General features: G+C 39.9%; 1 protein-coding gene across 1 annotated transcript in view; it reads left to right on the plus strand.

The window, feature by feature from the left end:
• The first annotated feature begins 8,276 nt into the window (after window positions 1-8,276).
• The window catches only part of epha10 (EPH receptor A10), a 176,130-nt gene continuing 166,639 nt past the window's right edge, over window positions 8,277-17,767 (plus strand). Inside the window, exon 1 of the mRNA XM_085262852.1 lies at window positions 8,277-8,494. Within this exon, the coding sequence (XP_085118978.1) occupies window positions 8,416-8,494 (79 nt within the window). The 5' untranslated portion in view covers window positions 8,277-8,415. The remainder of the gene's footprint in view (window positions 8,495-17,767) is intronic.

Below are 17,767 nucleotides of genomic sequence, written 5' to 3' on the forward strand. Positions count from 1 at the left end.
TTACTGAGAAAAAAGGTTTGATACCATAGGTTTGAATGTTGCCATATGTGTGCTTTATTTTAACAGGGCAACAGTCAAAAAAAAAAAAAATAGAGGAACTGATATGTAGAAAATAAATATAAGTCAGGAAGAAAGATGGAGGGAAGTAGAAAGAGAAGGGCGGGGGAATGTTAAAGGAACAAAAAAGGTGAAGAAAAAGCAAAAGATGTCACAGTTGTTCCATTTCCTGGCTGTCTGAAGTCAGCTCTAAAAATTGGAAACAGTGGCGTTCCCTAATCTCCCATCACCTGCACAGAGTGTATTCAGTGTCTGATAAACCACCCTGCAACCCCGAACTACCACACACACACTCACACACCGATTTAAATATAAAAGGATCATCCTGCTAAAGAGGAACAGACACACGCGCAGCTCCATATGAACTAAGGCAGTTTGTGTAAACTCTATAATTGAACTTTATCTGAAGTCATGATAGGTTTGTGCTATCTGTGTTGATATTTAAAAATACTGGCACAGTAGCTGTGGCGGCTGGAATAACAGTCCTTCGGAAAAACGCTATCGGATTCAGTTCCTGCCGAGTGAGTCGCCTCAGAATCGGCCTGCTGTGGTTGAGAAATGAGGCTGCCGGGCAGATGTCATATCCGGGAATGTGTCGGTGAGCAGTAGATCGCACTGTATATTCCTGATTACTTAGTCACGGGCCTTATCTGCAAACTGCCACATGGCTACTTGACAGTTGGCTTGGCCCGGCCTTTCCTGTGTCCTCTTTTTCTATCCGATTTTATTTACATTTTTCTCCATGCCTTTTCTTTCTAGGCGTCAATCTGCAACCTTTTATTCTTTCTTAGTCTCTCTGTTCACTGGATGAATGTAAAATGAGGAATGAAAGGAAGATAAGATGAAAAAGTTTGTCACGGACACAAGAACAGGATTTGCTTCTAATGCCTATGTTTCCTGCCAAAACTCTGAATATTTTCCAAGATAAAGTAATGACTAAAAATATCTATTGGCTTTTTAAATTTTCTTGTGCTGCCAATTTCAGATAATTGGAAGCAGAATGGTAGGATGTTGTTTGTGACTATTAAGATAACTTCACTGTGCTTCCTTGTAATTCCAGTTGCCTGATGATCTAAGACAAAAATGTCAGGTCAGAGACGCAATTTTTGTGTGCGCAAAACACACAACCAAACCTCACAGCAGTGCTATTGAGACCCTTGGGTTGTCTAATTTAAAAGTTTTCATTTGAGCAAACAGCCAGAGAGTATAATTTTATAAGACCAAAACAGATACATGAAAAGGGCTCCAGGTAAGTTAAGAAATATAATCTTCAAATGAATTTTGCAAAGACCAATGAGGGTAAATGAAATGCTTACTATTCAGACATCTAACATCAAATATGTTTTCATCCATGTGTACGGGTCTTCCTTGCAGACCGATGATTTTGCTTGTGAGAAAGAAATGTTTAGCTTTTCCCAGCAATGTAATATTGCATTGCTAAGCACAGCACTGGTACTTTTAATTAAAAAAGTCTGGATACTTCTCTCTCCACAGAGACCACATTATGTCCTCATATAACATCAGTAATTTCCAAAAACTTAAATAACACAGAAGACTGCTGTACCTGGAACTAACAGCAACACGAGGACTTAACAGCCAATGACAGCCATCCTCTCATGGGCTATTTTACCCCTGGACATGCTGTGAAGACACCTGTGTGACATATTTCTGCAGTAAGGTTGACATAAAAATTCAAAGCTAGTGTAAACTCTTAATGTTGCAATGAGTCCAGTTTATGAACTGTGACCTTTTATTTCCCCTCTGTCACTTCCACAGCACATGTGAACACGTCTGATTTATAGCCAGACCACAAACCGAAGTTATTATCTCATTTGCATTAATAAAAGAAAAGTATTATTGTAATAAATCCACTAGCAAATCACAAACAGGCTATTATAGAAATACTAATGAAGGCGATAAAAACAATGCATCCAGAGATATTGTTAGAGCGTATCTGTAATCTAATTTCATTATGAAATGTTGATGTGATTAGCGCCTGGGAGTTAATCATCTCGTAAAGGGAATGATGATTCCGTGCACATAAAGCAAAGAGTGACGCTTGCTCCCCCGTGTCTGCTTAAAACAATCTGTATCTACTTCTGCCACCTCTGCTGTGAGTGTGGCTGTTGGGATATATGTGTGGGTCTGTTAATGTGTGTTAACTTTTTCTCGCATGATTGTGTAACGTATATGTGCGTATCTCTTTCAGCGACACATTAACACCCTTTCAGTGGCAGAATCTGCAGGAGTCCACCCTGGGGGACAAACACAGCTATGGCACAATATGTCTGGGACGTGGAACCTACTGGTATCAAAACACCTGCTCCCTTCACTGTCTCCTTCTATTACTCCATTTCCTCTCCTACATTTTCTCTAGCCACCATGTTCCTAAGATCGTTTTAAATCTCTGAAATTACAGTAACATAGTAGAAGGTGCGGGAGGAGGGACCACTGGAGTATCACAAATAAAACCACTCACCACCCTAATTGTGACTTATAACTCCTCCAAACTACATCTCCTTTTATTGATGATATACTGTAGATTTTATGAGATCAGTATGTCTTGTAACATCCGAGTAACACTCATAAAACAATGACACCTTTACTGGCTCCCAATAAAAAGAACAGTTTCACTTTCAACTGCTTCTTAACTGCCAGAAATTCAAGTTCCACACCAATTCCCAGCCCGTCCTGGATATTTTCTGTGTTGCCTACAAATTCCTGTTAACAGTTGTGAACCTGAGCTTTACAGTGCTGCTTACTGATCCCACTTTGCATGCAGTGTATTTTTCCACTCCATCTCTTTTTCTCCTTTTCTCACCCACCTGAGTGTACTTTATATTTCTCTCCCTGTCATGCTATTCTCTCTCCCTTTTTGGAAAGTTGGTTAAATAATATTTAAGCTTTTATGAGATTTGAATTATTTAATCTAAAATGATAGTTAACCAGGGAGCCTTGCAGCTTCCAATCAGTTTCCAAGAGAAGGATTATGGAGGAGGGTCAGCTGACACACGCTGGCTGATTCAGATAGACCACTGGTGTGGGCATGACCAGCGTCACTGTGCTAATCTGAGTGAGGTACAGTATAAGCCAAATCTGACATTGCAAATCTGAAATATAATTCCCTCTCCGTTTTGCTCTTGTGTTGACTTTCACATCAGACATGTGACTTTGATGTTGTTGCTTCTATTTTTCCCCACCTCTGTAATGTGTCTGCAAGGGTGAGCATAGAGGCAGGGGATCAAAGAGCATATAAGAATGACACTGTTGCAAGGTAATAAACCTCCAGAATTGAGCTGATTGTGCATGCATGTGGTCACACAGCTCGTGTGGCACATCCCACTATTAAAAGCTCCAATGCACTGGTCTGTGAAGTGATTTTTTTTTTATTTTTGGGGGGTGGGGAGGGGGGGGGGGTGTCATTGTGCTCCTCATCATGATCACTAAAATAACTATATGCATGCACTTCTAAAACTGAGATAGCTTCCAAAACGAAGTTTTTGACATAAGCCAGTGACTCAGAAGCAAGAAGAGCTGTTGGATAGTGAAGAAAACAGTATTTGCTGGATATTTTCTTCCTTTATGATCACAGATACACAAAGAAATAGACAGAGGGGTCGAAGCTGGAATGACAATAAAGATTCCTGGTTGGAACTGGGAATTTTCTAGTCTGCATCACAGGCAGCATGGTTTAGTCCTGGTCCAGAGGGCTCCTTACTAGAAAATGTCTGTGGTGTACAATTATGTTGCTTGGTTACTCTGAAAGGAGGAGAAAGAAGAAATTGAGCTACCTTGTGTTTATTTAGTTGGATGTTTGGTAAGTTTCAAATCATAATGTGGAAAATGTCTGATTAAACAGTCACAGTTGTATTCAGTAACCTCTTCCCTAATTATCTCTGCTACTGCTGGCTCTGCAGAGATGATGGGGAAAAGAGGCCGGGAACAGAAAAGGTCAGGTGACTTTGCTCCTCTTCATCCATCTTTGAAAAATATGTGAGATGAAGCGAAGAGGGAGGGACCGGCAAAGAGCCTGGGCATGAAATTGTTGCAAGGTAATGAAGCTGCATGTACATATATGTGTACATGGAGCTCGTGCAGAATTTATATCAATTAACTGCTTCACTGCCTCCTCTGTATACACAAAGGTATTTACTTTTACTTGTTGTGGTAGCCTAATTGTATTCCGATCAATAATGCAAACACATCGCCACCGGGAAGTGTTGCTGTAGATTGACCTCCATTGTGTGGGCATGTCATGACAGAAGGAGAAAGGGGTGAAAAAAAACTTTTTGCACTTTTACAAAAGAATGAATAAAAGAGTAGGACTTTTCTTCTTTGACATTTATATGTTCTATATATACATATATATGTATATATGTATATGTAATACACGTTAATTTCAACAGACCACACAAAACTCCAGTGTTCTGAAGTAAGAATAAGGTACAGTGTAATTCCACTATAATGAGTATCTTAGATTGATAACTTATTGCCTTCTTTAATTTCTATGACACATGGATATCTGCATATTGTGCTTTGTTTCCTGATATCATACACAGTCACCACTACAGTGTAGAAATCGCTCTACAACCAATCAGCATAATGATTTGCTTGAGAAGCTACACAATCATGGCTTGCTGAGGGAAACATGGCTCAAGTCCTCAATGTTGTCTGGTTTCTGCATTTGTCATAAGTGGAGTGCAAAGAAGCTAAATGCGGCAAACGACACTGAGCAATCTTTTTAATCCTACAGTGTTGCTTACCAGGAACTTTAGCCAACATTGCATTTACTGTTTCAGTCATTTACAGTCTGTAAATGACTGAAAGTCTGAATTATAGCAGAATAATATCTTCTCTCAGCAATGCTGGATCTTCTATCTCTTTTGTTGGACAGAGGGCAGAGTAGAGGCTACATTAATTGACTATCATGAAGTTCAAAGCAATATTACAAGGGATCAAGTCAAGGCAAGCTGGTTAGCATGCTAAAAGTAGTAGAGATCACTGCATTACATCATAGATGTTAATTGTTTACATTTTGTTAATGGTTTAACCAAATGTAAACAATTAGTTTTGGCTATTTTTGTTTTAGTTTTTCCTTTAATGCTTTGAACAAAGGAATCGATTTTTTTTTAAAATCTGGTGGAAAAAACCCAACAACTTCAAAGCTGCAGCCCTTAGCTTCATCAAATCATATCCCCAGTGTCGCACATAATTCCATCTAGTGACATGTTCTTTCATCCTTCCATGAATTGTGGGAAATATAGTTTATTTTATTGTTCTATTGTTACCATCCTGCTCCCCAAAAACACTCCCTAGTGTGTACTAAACTACACAATATTCCTTACTTTAAAAAAGTATAACTCCCTTGCAGTTGTATGCTTGCCGTCTAAGTGAATGACCAGGAGGTACAGTTGATTTTCATACAACAGAAAGTTTTAACCATGGCAGGTTTAAAATTTGAATGTAATTGCAAAGATATTAGGCAGTGGATTCTTCACACACTCTCCACAGTTTTCATTGTCACCAGTCTCACAACGAAATTTACCTTTGACTTTTCAGATATTAATATCATCATCGATTTATCTAATCGGACATTTTTGTCAAGTTTTATTATCACTGCTGCATACCTCCTGAGCCCTCAGAGGCCTGAACTTTGGATTTTGACCACCCAAATACAACCAGCTCACCCATGAAGCCCTGTGATTATGTGTGTCAAATTCAAAATTCCTTCAATACCCTTTTTTTTCATGAAAATCTGCTGGCCAGAGTAGCCAAAAACATAATACCCCCATCACTGGCTGTTGCCAGCACAGAAGCGTGATAAGGTGAGTTGAACAAGGACACGTGGGCTTTGTGGTAAAACCACAGCAAATGTGATCCCACATTTTGAATTTAAGCTTTGAAATTTGCCAGACATTTAAGTGGTAGATATGTGATGTGAAACTGAGAGCAAAAAATAGACGATTGTGTGCATGTACATAATGGACTCTGAGAGACACAGAATGAGTGAGTGGGGCTGTTGGCCTCTGTCCTTGGTGAGTAATGACCACAGAGGAGGACAGATGATCATGTTCATCAGCTCCCAGAGCTGAGGCTACCAGCCCCCCTGCTGGGGAGGATCAGTCAGGCTGATGGGCCATAATCTGTGTGTGAGTGTGTGTTTATACGTATGTGTGTGCGCGAGCTTGTGGTCGAGTAGAGAGAGCAGAAATAGCGAGGGGGCTGGGTGAAAACTGCGATGATGATTCTTACCGCGTATTATGAAGCATATAGGAGGAAGAATGTACACTGTACTGTGTTAGAGTGTGCTTGCATACAATTGCACGAAAGGGGAGCTTATGTGTGTGCACGCTATTAAAAGTACTTACATTTATTAGAGAGCTGCTTTATGTCTGGCAGTTGCAGGACTTGCTTAAGGGGGAAATTAGGTGTGCTGACTACCCTTTTAATTACCATGTCATTAAAGTTTGAAAAGTAGCTAAATAGCCAAGGTTGGTAGTATACACTGAAGAGCTGCAAAGTGGTGGATATCACTGAGGCATTTCTATAGGCTGTTTACTTTTTTTCCCCACTTACTTACTTATTTACTTACTGTATGTTTTAACTTTTATCTTCTATTTTTATCATTGTGTATATTTCCAGTTTTTATCTGTTGTACAGTGTCCTTGGGTGCTTTGAAAGGCGCTATTTAAATAAAATGTATTATTATTATTATTATTATTATTTATTTTCAGCTTCTGGCTTCAATTTTGAACTCTGAAATCAGGTTTTATGCAGCTATAATTTCAGTTTAAGTAAGTGACAAAATGAGTGATTCTACCTAGAACAGTTAGACATGTAAATGAACAAGATCAAAATAACTGAATCTATATGGAAACAATCATATGAACTGTTTGTGTAGAGACATTTTTCATGCCATCGAGATCAATCTGTTCTCATATTTTGAATGAAGCACATGTGATGATTTCTTTTTCGTTTCTTTAAAAATAGTCGTATAAAGGGAAGATGCTCCTTTGAATCTCCTGCAGGCCTCGCTTCTGAGCGTTCAGAAAAGATTTTATTGATTGGAGTTTCAACCTGTGTTCACATCACTAGTTCTCGCTTTACAAAAACAGTATCTCGCTTGACAATCTGCAATAAACTGTATTGCTTTCCAAGCTAAACTGTGAGAATGATCAATTCAAAGTAGTGTGTGTGTGTGTGTGTGTGTGTGTGTGTGTGTGTGTGTGTGTGTGTGTGTATACACTGTCTTTCAGCATGTGGCTATGACAGTGAGGGAAGACACAAGAGACTGTTAAGTAATAGTCTTTGGGTTACAATGATGCAAACCCTTGAAACAGTATTTTCATTGTTTTAATTCATCTTGCTGTCTTAAGGACTCAAACTGAGGCACAAACAAACCTTGTAAAAGGCTAAATATTACTTGCTTGCTGCAGAATGGTATGAGCATGTCTCCTCACTTTAAGTAGCACCAAATCAATGTAGCCCTCATGGGGAGGATAGTGATTTTCATTACAGAAATGATCTCAAGTCAGTGTGTTAATTGAAAGGAAAAGACTGTAATATCTTAAACTGTTTTTGTTAATTAGATTAAAACCCACTGTGTAACTTTAAAGTTGTTGTTTTTTGCCTAAGCTGGCTCAATACTTCTGTATTTTCAAAGCCACCAAAAGTAAAGCGCGAACCTTTACAATGTTGATTTAAATTAGCTTGATTTAAATTATATATGGTATATGTTGTATATATAATCTTGCTTTGCTACATTTACATATATATTATTTAAAAAAATCCTGCACTATCCAAATGAAACAACACCAGCTAACCGAGGACTCCTTACCCTCCCACTCAGGACGTCCCCTCAATCCTGCACATTACTCTCAGAATTGCTGCTCACTGAACAAATACTTTGAAAACAGAAGCAAATAATCCCCATTAAACTCTAACACACGTCATGATATAACTACCAAATATCCCTGGTCTTTACTCAGCAAAGTTACTCACGTCACTTTCTGTGAGGACATCGACATAAGCGAAAACGGAGCTCTACTGCGGATTCGGGTCTGTTCGCTCTAGATAGTGAAAACACCTGGCGTGAAGATTCCAGGTTGCAGTTACTTGATAGGTCGACCCTGCAGTACCCACTACTCCGCGTCCCACTTCATTGCGCTCGCTCGATGTCAATCTCCCCTTCAGAACCCTCCCCCGAGATATCAAATAGGCCGCGTGGCTCTCCGGATCCCGCACTACTTGCCCAGACGGCATTCGCTCGATTCAAACACTGAGTGCGTCTCTGCTGCGGTGCGTTGCGCGCAGGCTGGAGAGAGATGACAAGAGCCCCGCGGAACTGGCCAGAGAAACATGGATCTCCGTAAAACGCTGATTTCGGTGCTTTGGATATTATTGCTGAACGAAGTGAAAGACTACAATGCAGAAGAAGGTATGTGAAAAAAATTAACGGATCGGTTGTTCCCAAACTGGCTACGGCAGCCTTAATCAGGAGACAGATGTCCGCCGTAAAGATAGTTTGACATTTGCACTTATCCTGTGATGAGAAGCAGGTGCATAAGAGGAAATTAATGTTGGCGGACTTTTAATTAAAAACAAAAGAAAAACATTAGAGAGATAGATGGAGAGGCGGTGATTACCAGATAATGGAGCGATAGATGCGTTTGAAAAAGCTGTAGTGTGACAGAAAACGCATTTGTGCTGAATTCAAAGCGACGGCTCTCAAGCGTCCGGATAATAGATCAGATTTTTTAATCTTTCAGTTTAACACAGACAAACACGTCACTTTAGTTTATTAGTTTGTCACAAAACAAGCAAACAAAAACAACGGATTACTCTTTAACAGCAGTGCTACAGAGTTTAGATGGTAAACTTGACAAAAAAATAGTGATGTGCACAAGTTTAAAGGTTTTGCTGTAAAGGCACAAAGTGTAGACTATGCGCTGTGACAGATGTGTGATCCCACATAGAGCCAGTGCTTGCTTTAACATTTACTTTATGATTTATTCAGGAAGTGAGTTTGGTTCAGACAGCCGTCCTCGTTATGAAAAAGAAATCCTCGGGCTGTTGCCACAAAGATATGACTTGTACGGAAGGCTTTCGTCGCGGCATCTTTGTGCAACTGGTTTCTTTGTCTTTTCATACTCAGTCACTGAAGCTGTGACGCGGACCACGGGATGCATTATAAGATGTTGACTCAGTGCTTATCTGACTGTATGAATCTCCCCATTCAGCTCACTTTACCTTCTATTTTTCTTCATCAATTTTTAAATAGCGAGGCGGCGGCATTAATTCCTCTCTTTGGCTCTTCAGCGGCATTAAATGAAGTTATGAAACAGTGGTTATGCAGGAGAACAATGTGTGATTCAGTGGGGGATTATATATAGATTTAATGCTGATGTGGGATTGGGATGTGGATTGCTGGCTTGTTTAATTGCCCGTTTGCATCTGCACTGAGGTGTGTGAGAGAGCTGGGAAGGTACTGCTGTGGTCCAGTGATTTACCAGCACCCTGGCTGATTGCCACAGGTAAATACTTTCACCACCAGCAAGTTATCCAAGATATTGTAGACAAATTGAGATTTTAATCATTCAGCCTAACCCAAGCTGCTGAATGGACATGCATTTCTGGCTGCTGGTTCAGGTGTAAAGTCACTGTAAAGCCACAAACAAACATGCAGCTGTAGTGTATAGTAACCAATATTGACTCTGAGAAAAGTAGTCTACTTTTGGCACACTTGACACACTTTACACCCATACATCATTGACACGCATTATGCATTATACATTATACATATACACACATTAGAGCAGAACTGGCGCACATGCAGCCCACGGTCAAATGCACACACTCACTTGGCATGCACACGTTGCACCTGCATGCAGGCTTTCTAATGAAACATACACTTGTTCGCATGTACATGGTGTGGCATTTTTTTGGTACTAAAGGCCCCTTTTTGTGGGCACGCATGCAGAGACTCATTCACATATGAAAAGTCACATGCCCACATTTGTACTCTTCATTTACCCATACACACATTTCCTCTAGAGCATTGCCAGATTGATTTGGTTCTCTGGAATGCTGGGTAGCCAGATTTGGATGCTAGCTTTTGTTTAATTGATGTTGTGACAGCGATTAATTGCTGTGAAAGCAATGTGCTCCTGAAGGCTTGTATTGGCAGCAATTCTTCTCGCTGTTCCTAAGGATTTGAGAGATGGGGGGGAAAACACAGGGGAGATTTTTTTCCCTCCACTTTTTTCCCCCATTATATCCACATTAAATGAGGCAATTTACCCACCTGTCTACATGCATTCTGTTAGTTCTAACCAAGAAGCTCAGGCACACGACGGCCTTTTCAACAGAGAATTGCATTTGTGCGTTTAGGCATTTGAAATTTTGTATCTACTAATGCATTGCATTATATATATACATATATCTATATACACACACTCTTTGATTAGCATTCCTGATGATTCCCTTTTTTGGTCTGCCCTTGTGCCTATTCTAATCCTTCAGTAGCTGTTATTCCCAGTTCTATATATCATTTAGTATTTCTGTGCTCTTATTTCATTTCCCCTCGTGTGCCAGCAGCATTTTCCTGCCTCTTTAATGTGCAGCTACATTCTTATGTTGTTGTTCCTTCCTTTAGCGCTCCCTCTATTTTCTTTCTTCCTGTTTTTCTTTGTTTCCCCCCGTCCTCTCACACATGACCCTCTTATTTCTCCTCTCTTTTGCTCCTCTTTTTTTCCTCCATCTTCTTCCTGCTTGCGCATGTGCTCAACCTCTTTAGCTGACTTAGCAAACACTAATATGACCAGGGGGTTCCGACAGGCAGAGCCGGGTGTCCACCATTGTACTCTAGCGCATTACACACAGTCAATCTAGCCACTCCTCCTCCCTTCAGGTCTCTTTTCTCATTCCCCACACCTCACCGCTAACGCACCTTGGCATCTCATTGGGATCTCATTTACTTTCTCTCTCCTCCATCACTCCCTCCCTTTCTCCCTCTGCATCCATCCATCCTGTCCTAAGCTGAGAGAGGGAACAACCCTCATACAGAACAATAGAGGCAGAGTGAGAGAAGAGTGGAGTGATTGAAAACGTGAGGTGGAAGAGTCTCAGAAACTGCAGCGTAACCTGTGAGTTTATCCTGTTTGTGGGACCGTAGCTTTGTTCACTTGCTCGCTGCATCAGAATGACTGTTGTGAACTGCCTGCACTATGCTCTTGGCAGACATGCAGCAGTCTATTGTTTACCTAGAGCCTTATTATACTGGCACTCTTCCCAAACCAGCATGCCATATCTAATTTCATATTTACAGGTACCATTATTTACCGTAATGCATTGTAAAACTGAAATATTAGTGATACAATTTTAGTATTTTTATGATCGAACATGTTTAATGATAGATCCACAATATCCATACATACCCAAAGTGCCTGTTTCATTATAATGCAGTGACTGATCCTTAGAACTGAGACTGAACTGAACTATTTCTAATGGATTTCTTCAGAGACTTTAGACTTTTTTTAACAGTGGGGTTTTTACATGCTAGAAAGGTATAGCATTAAAACAGAGATAAGACTACATCTTGAATTCTGTGCCAGTGTACCTGTTGACCCTTTGACTGTGTAGAAGGTGCGTTTGTGGACAGCTCAGCCAGTGATCCCAGACCTTAACCGGAATTGTGGTTCTTTCATGTTTTTATTTACCCCAGTTTGTGTCTGTATGCCCATGCATAAGTAAAGTCAGTAAGTTTTGGTATGAGAAAAACGCTCAGGCTAAAGCATTTTTCATCTTGCATAGTGACATCTTCACCTCTATTTGCATTGCCCAGGAAGAATTTGCTTCAACCTGCATATTTCCATTTATTTCGTCCGCAGCAGCACCGCTTTAAAAATCTACATTGTGTTTGGTCTGGAGTTTGACTTTACCACAAATAATGTGAGGCTTTTTATTTTCCCCAGAGCAATTATTGTGAGCATTTTAGACACATAAGCAACAGATAAACCGTAACATATGCACCTCATTCTTTAACCTTAATAAAATAGCCAATTTAACAGAAATACTGAAAATAAAATGTTGACAGTTAATCTTAGAAATGCTGAAATTATTTATTAATTATTATGGAATGTGTAAGATCCAGTGTTATCACAGTCACTGTTGCACCGATGTTGGCCACAGATCTTTGATTTTAAGTGTTGTGCTAAAACACTGAAGCACTGGTTTAAGTAGGACAGGCAAATCTTGGATTAATGTGTGTACATTGCCTGCCAATTACATAGATAACGTTTTATAATGCCAAAAAACAGCTTTATCTAGATACAGATACTTCTGTTGACTTGGAAGCAGTTTAATTCATCTATATATTTATTAAACTGTACTCCTATGTCATATCATCACTAAATCTTATAATTAGTGCTTAGAAGCAATCTGATTTACTAATATTGGGATCATCAGCTATTGCCAGACTGGCAAAGGGGTAGCTATCCACCCTCCCAGGCATCAGTTGGAGCTAATTGCCTGTGATTACTGCAAGGTTATTTCTGCTCTGCTGCCACGGCCCTGGACCGATGCACTAGACCATCTCGTTGGCTGGCAAGGACTGCTTTAGACCTGGGCATGTTAGATCAGATGACTCTGACCTCTGTGAGTATGAAAGGTCAGAGTGATTTGTGAAGATGGCAGGCGTAGCAGTGCAGCGCTCTCTTGTCAAGGCCTCGGGGACACTGTCATTTTCTGGAAAGACGAGACGAGGGCTGAGGCAGAAGGGAGGGTAGAGGCACAGGTGTGATGAAATTAAAAGAGGGAGAGGGAGATGGTGGAGCCTCACCCCAAAAATTACGTGTTACAAGCAGAGAAAGGGGAGAGGCGGTGTCTTGAGTTCAAGACTAAGGACACAGGTAGGAGGGAGTGACAGAAAGAAAATTGGAGGGGAATAAAGGCGGTTGGAAGAGAGCTAGAGATGAGGGCCTTGTAAGCTGCCACCACTCATTGTTGTACAACACTTGTAAGTTTCATGTGATCAAACAGACTAAGAGTTAATATAAGAAGTCAATTCAGCAGCTCAGCCAGATTCGTATTTACCCCCCACTCCACGGGAATTGAAAGGCTGATAAATTACATGTGTAAGAGAGCGGATGTGTAATGTATGTGTATTGGATACCGGTAGGGGTCACCTACTTTTTTTTTTTTTTTGGTCCAGTGTAGTGTAAAGAGACTACTATAGGATCTGGGCTATTCTGCTGGGTCCGCAAGAATGAGCTATCACTAGAGGGTGGGAGTGTGTGTATGGAAGAGAAAAAGAGCAATCTTTGTGTGTGTTTAGAGGTAGGAGGGAACAATGGGGGTTTTTAGCAGGTGTTTCAGCCATATTGGACAGTTACGAAGGGGCTTTGTGCAGCTGTCTATGATAGATGAAGGAAGTGCAGATGGACTACACATTTATTTCTCATTTAACTGATTAATCTATGCTGAAACCTCTCCTTCAGCTGTTATCTATGCATATGAATACCACAGCCTGTATGTGTGTTCACATACTTATTCGCATTGGCTTGCAGCCATGTTACGTGAGAGAAATGTCTGGGTTGTTTTTTTTTCCATTTTGGCTTTCATACTTAGGCTGTGATTGTTATTACAAGAGAACTGAAAAGCATCCTTGGACTGTGCAGTTTTGGAAAGAGCGTAATCAAAGTGCAATGTAGCTTGACCAACTTGTTGTTGACATTGTAAATTCTATTAAAATGAGATGAAATGTTATTAATTTGCATGTGGGTTAATTGAATCGTTGCTGCAGCAAAAGTATTTCAGCAAAGACAGGAAATTAAATAGACCTCAGTGAGAGACTAAAAAACATTATGAATCAATTCTTAAACTGTTGTTTGCCTGTCATTTATATAGTGCCTTATAGTCCTGAGTAATTTGCTCATAGGGGGTCATGTGATTGTTGGGGTTTTCTCTCTGTTATTGTAGGGTCTTTACCCTACAGTATAAAGTGTTCGAGGTGACTGTTGGTATGATTTGGCGCTATACAAATCTAATAAAACTGAACCGTATGAAATGAATCATAAAACTTTTATCTACAGTGCAAGGATATTTAACGTTTACATTTGTGTACAGCTTGAGAAATCGGACGTGAAAATGAAGAAAAAACGAGACATACTTCAGTGAATTCACATGTGCTTTCATGCCAGAGCCTTATGTAAACATCTCAAGGGCCTGTTTTCTAAAGGTTTTTCAAAGGTTATATGCAAAAAGTGTAAATGTAAAAGAAAAAATAAATTAAAAACGTCTCCACCCACAGATTTTCAGAGTTAAGACTACCTGATAGAATGGATACTCTGAACACATTATTCATTTTTACCACTCTTGTTGGGATACTAATGGATTAGAGGAGCACTTGTTGGCAGGCGTTTCTGTCCTAAGATGTCTAAAGTTGATAAATGCCACTGATGTGTATTTGTGAGAAGCTGTAACTGTGCTCTTGGCAGACTTTCCTGCTCAGGGTGTTTTGCATTGAGAGTAAACAGTAACAACATTAACGAGAGACTTGATGTGGGTGGGCATGTTGGGAATTGAACTGACAACTTGGTGGAGCTCAGTCAGTCTGCCACCCTCACACTCCCAGCATTTCATTCCATTTCATTTCATTTCATTTCCTTTTTTTTTTTTTTTTTTTTTTACCAGTGGTGAAAACAAACTCACCCACTCATTTAGGCTTTGGTATGAAAAACAAGCTGGATTTCAAGCAAGTATTTCAAGCTCGTAAGAGTTTGCTCATTCCATCTCTAGACTTCTAGGAGCTGCAGGCCAAATGTATTGACAGTCCAAAATTCATGCCCTTGAAAACCCATCTGGGTAAATAATATTTTTCAGTTTCCTTTTTCACATGTTGAAGGAGTTGTTTGTGTACTGCTGCCTCGATTGTGCAGTCACTGTGTTTCTTAGTGTCTCTTTACGCACGTGTATATTTAATGTTAAAACAGAGCTTTCAACTTTGAGTTATTCACTGTTGAACCAGCTCTCTTTATGCCTTCTTGCTTCAGGAGAATTTTGAGAACAAGCTTAAGATGCAGGGGGATAATAGGGGCAGATGTGCATGAGTCAAAGAGTGCAGTGAGAAGTAAGTTGCAAACACTGGAGGTGTTTTACTGAAGACACGCTTTATGCAGTGCTATATGCAATACTTTTAAAACTTGATATCACCCAGCCCTGGGCAAAAAATGACCTTTTGTGGTTACCCACTTGCAGATGTGACTTTTTGATAATGCATGCTCTGTCGCACCAATTCCTTTTAAATCAGAGACCATGCTTTGGTAGAAAATGTTAGGAAAGGAGCTGTAACTTGAGGTTAAATGTGTTGCCCTCCCTTTAAAGTGTTGTCTTAGAGACCATCAACCTCAATTGAGGCTTGTGGCCTTACAGCATTCACATCACACTGCCGTGGAGGCGATAAAGCTCCTGGAATGTGTATAAAGCACATAGATGCAGACAGAGGCATGCACCAACCACATATAAAAAAAGTAAAATGACAAGATCAATGCTGTGTAATTTTACTTACCTCTACCATTTGTTGTGGGCATACAACCCACTGTACACCCTGCTGTTAGTGCTACAAATCTAAAATTTGGACCTTGTTTTGCTTTGTGATAGCAAACTTGCTGAAGATTCGTCTGGTCAATTTTGGCCTACCTGAGATAATACTGATTCAGTTTCCACAAAGCCTTTAAGGTTAAGGGGTGTCAAACCTATGGTCTGTGTACCAGAATTGACCCAGCAAACGGACTGCAACTTAAGAAAACACCAGCAATAAGAAAAACGCTGCAAAAGCACGCAAAACACAACGGAAATAGGAAAAACGAAAACAGAAATAGGAAAACCCAAAATAGGAAAAAACTGATTTCCAAAAGCACAAGGGAAGTGTTTCTGGGGAGACAATAACCCGACGGACCAGTTGTAGGAACCCAAATATGAATTGCGCTGGGAGACACTTATTAGAAGTGGAGGTTTTGCGAGGAAACAAAAGATGAGAGGTGAGTGTGTTAGCCTGACTATTAGTCTAATAATCCGTCATCAGTATTATATGAATCATGAGATTAAAACACACTTACCTAACATGTTTTGGTTCCTGCAACTGGTGCGTCGGGTTATTGTCTCCCCAGAAACACTTCCCTTGTGCGTTCGGAAATCTGTTTTTTTTTTTTTTACTATTTCCGTTTTTGTTTTTCCTATTTCTGTTTTCGTTTTTCTATTTCCGTTGTGTTTTGTGTGCTTTTGCAGCATTTTTCTTATTGCTGGTGTTTTCTTAAGTTGCAATCCATTTGGCCTCTCAGGGCCACCGTACAAAGTAGTTAAGTAACCGGTAAATAATTAAATGATGGTGAATAAACAGGGATTTTTTCTATCTACTATATATTATATTTGGTTGTTTTTAAGTGTATCCACAGTGGGGGGGAAGGTCATTTTCTGTGAATTAACAAAATCTTTCTCTTTTATAATTACAGGACAGTCTGGGAAATGAGTAACTAAACTCCTTCTACCTCTACCTCTTTTATTTTCTGGAACACAGTTTATTTATCATATAGAAAAGCTGAGATATACTGTTGAAATTGCACTTCTTTTCCTATATTAAAATATATAACTTCTTTGCGCCGACAGAAAGAGGAGTTCCACTGGTCCGATCCACTTAAGATCAAAGTTGGTTGTAAGTGTGATGTTTTGGGAAACCTGCTTCAACAGCTGATGTTCTCTGAGTTGGGCTCAAAATTTCAAGTTTAATATTTCATATTAATATATTAAAAAATACTGAGAATTCTGTTTTTGGGTTGAAGGTCCTTTCAACATACTTTGGAACCTTCAGGCTGGCAGCAGCTGAGGCAATGTTATCCACTCGTCCACCGCATGTTACGTAAGAGTGATGTGACCTAAATAGCAACACGCTGTGCATGTTTTAGGGACACATGAGAAATCACACCTACTGAGGCTTGTACTCTGTTCAGGCTGTTCACAAATGTTCTCAGCAGTAAACATGCATACGCATGTCATGCTTGAAACCTCTAGTGAACCCAGCCGTCTCTCTGTCATTCCTCTGCTGTGTGAGTGTGTGCGTTGCTACCTCTGGTCGAGGCTGACTGACCTGTGAAAGCTCCCTTTTAATGCTTTCCATGTTTGACCTGATGAGACTGTACACATAAGACAGGGGACAAAAACACTTTGACTTATTTGTACATCATTCTGCACTCAGTAGTTTTTACATGATTAAATGCTGGATTATGCTTGTTCTTCTTAAATTTCTCTGATTTTCTGTCCCCTCTACAGTGGTGCTTGCTTCCAATATGTCCTGCTATGTAATATTGGTGCAAAACTGCAGGGATATAGCAGCTTTGGCAGTTACAGGCAGTTCTAAGCTGAGTCAAACTGTAGCACTTCAGACTTTTTTAACAAGGCCTATGCACAAGGCTGTGTTTTGATTAGTAAAATGTGTTGAAATAAATGAGTGGATGCTATGTACTCCTGTAAAATACAGCCTAAATTTCCTTTATTATAATCAAGGAATATTTGATTTCATATAGATATAAACTACAGTAACTCATCGACAATGATTATGCATAGTCAAACACAGGGGTGGGCAATTCCAGGCCTCGAGGGCCAGTGTCCTGCAGGTTTTAGATCTCACCTTGGGTCAACACACCTGAATCACATGATT

This window comes from Mchenga conophoros, linkage group LG22 (assembly GCF_057382185.1).
Source record: "Mchenga conophoros isolate Kocher_MC1m ecotype Shallow Benthic linkage group LG22, M_conophoros_male_GT1.1, whole genome shotgun sequence".
Taxonomy (NCBI): Eukaryota; Metazoa; Chordata; class Actinopteri; order Cichliformes; family Cichlidae; genus Mchenga; species Mchenga conophoros.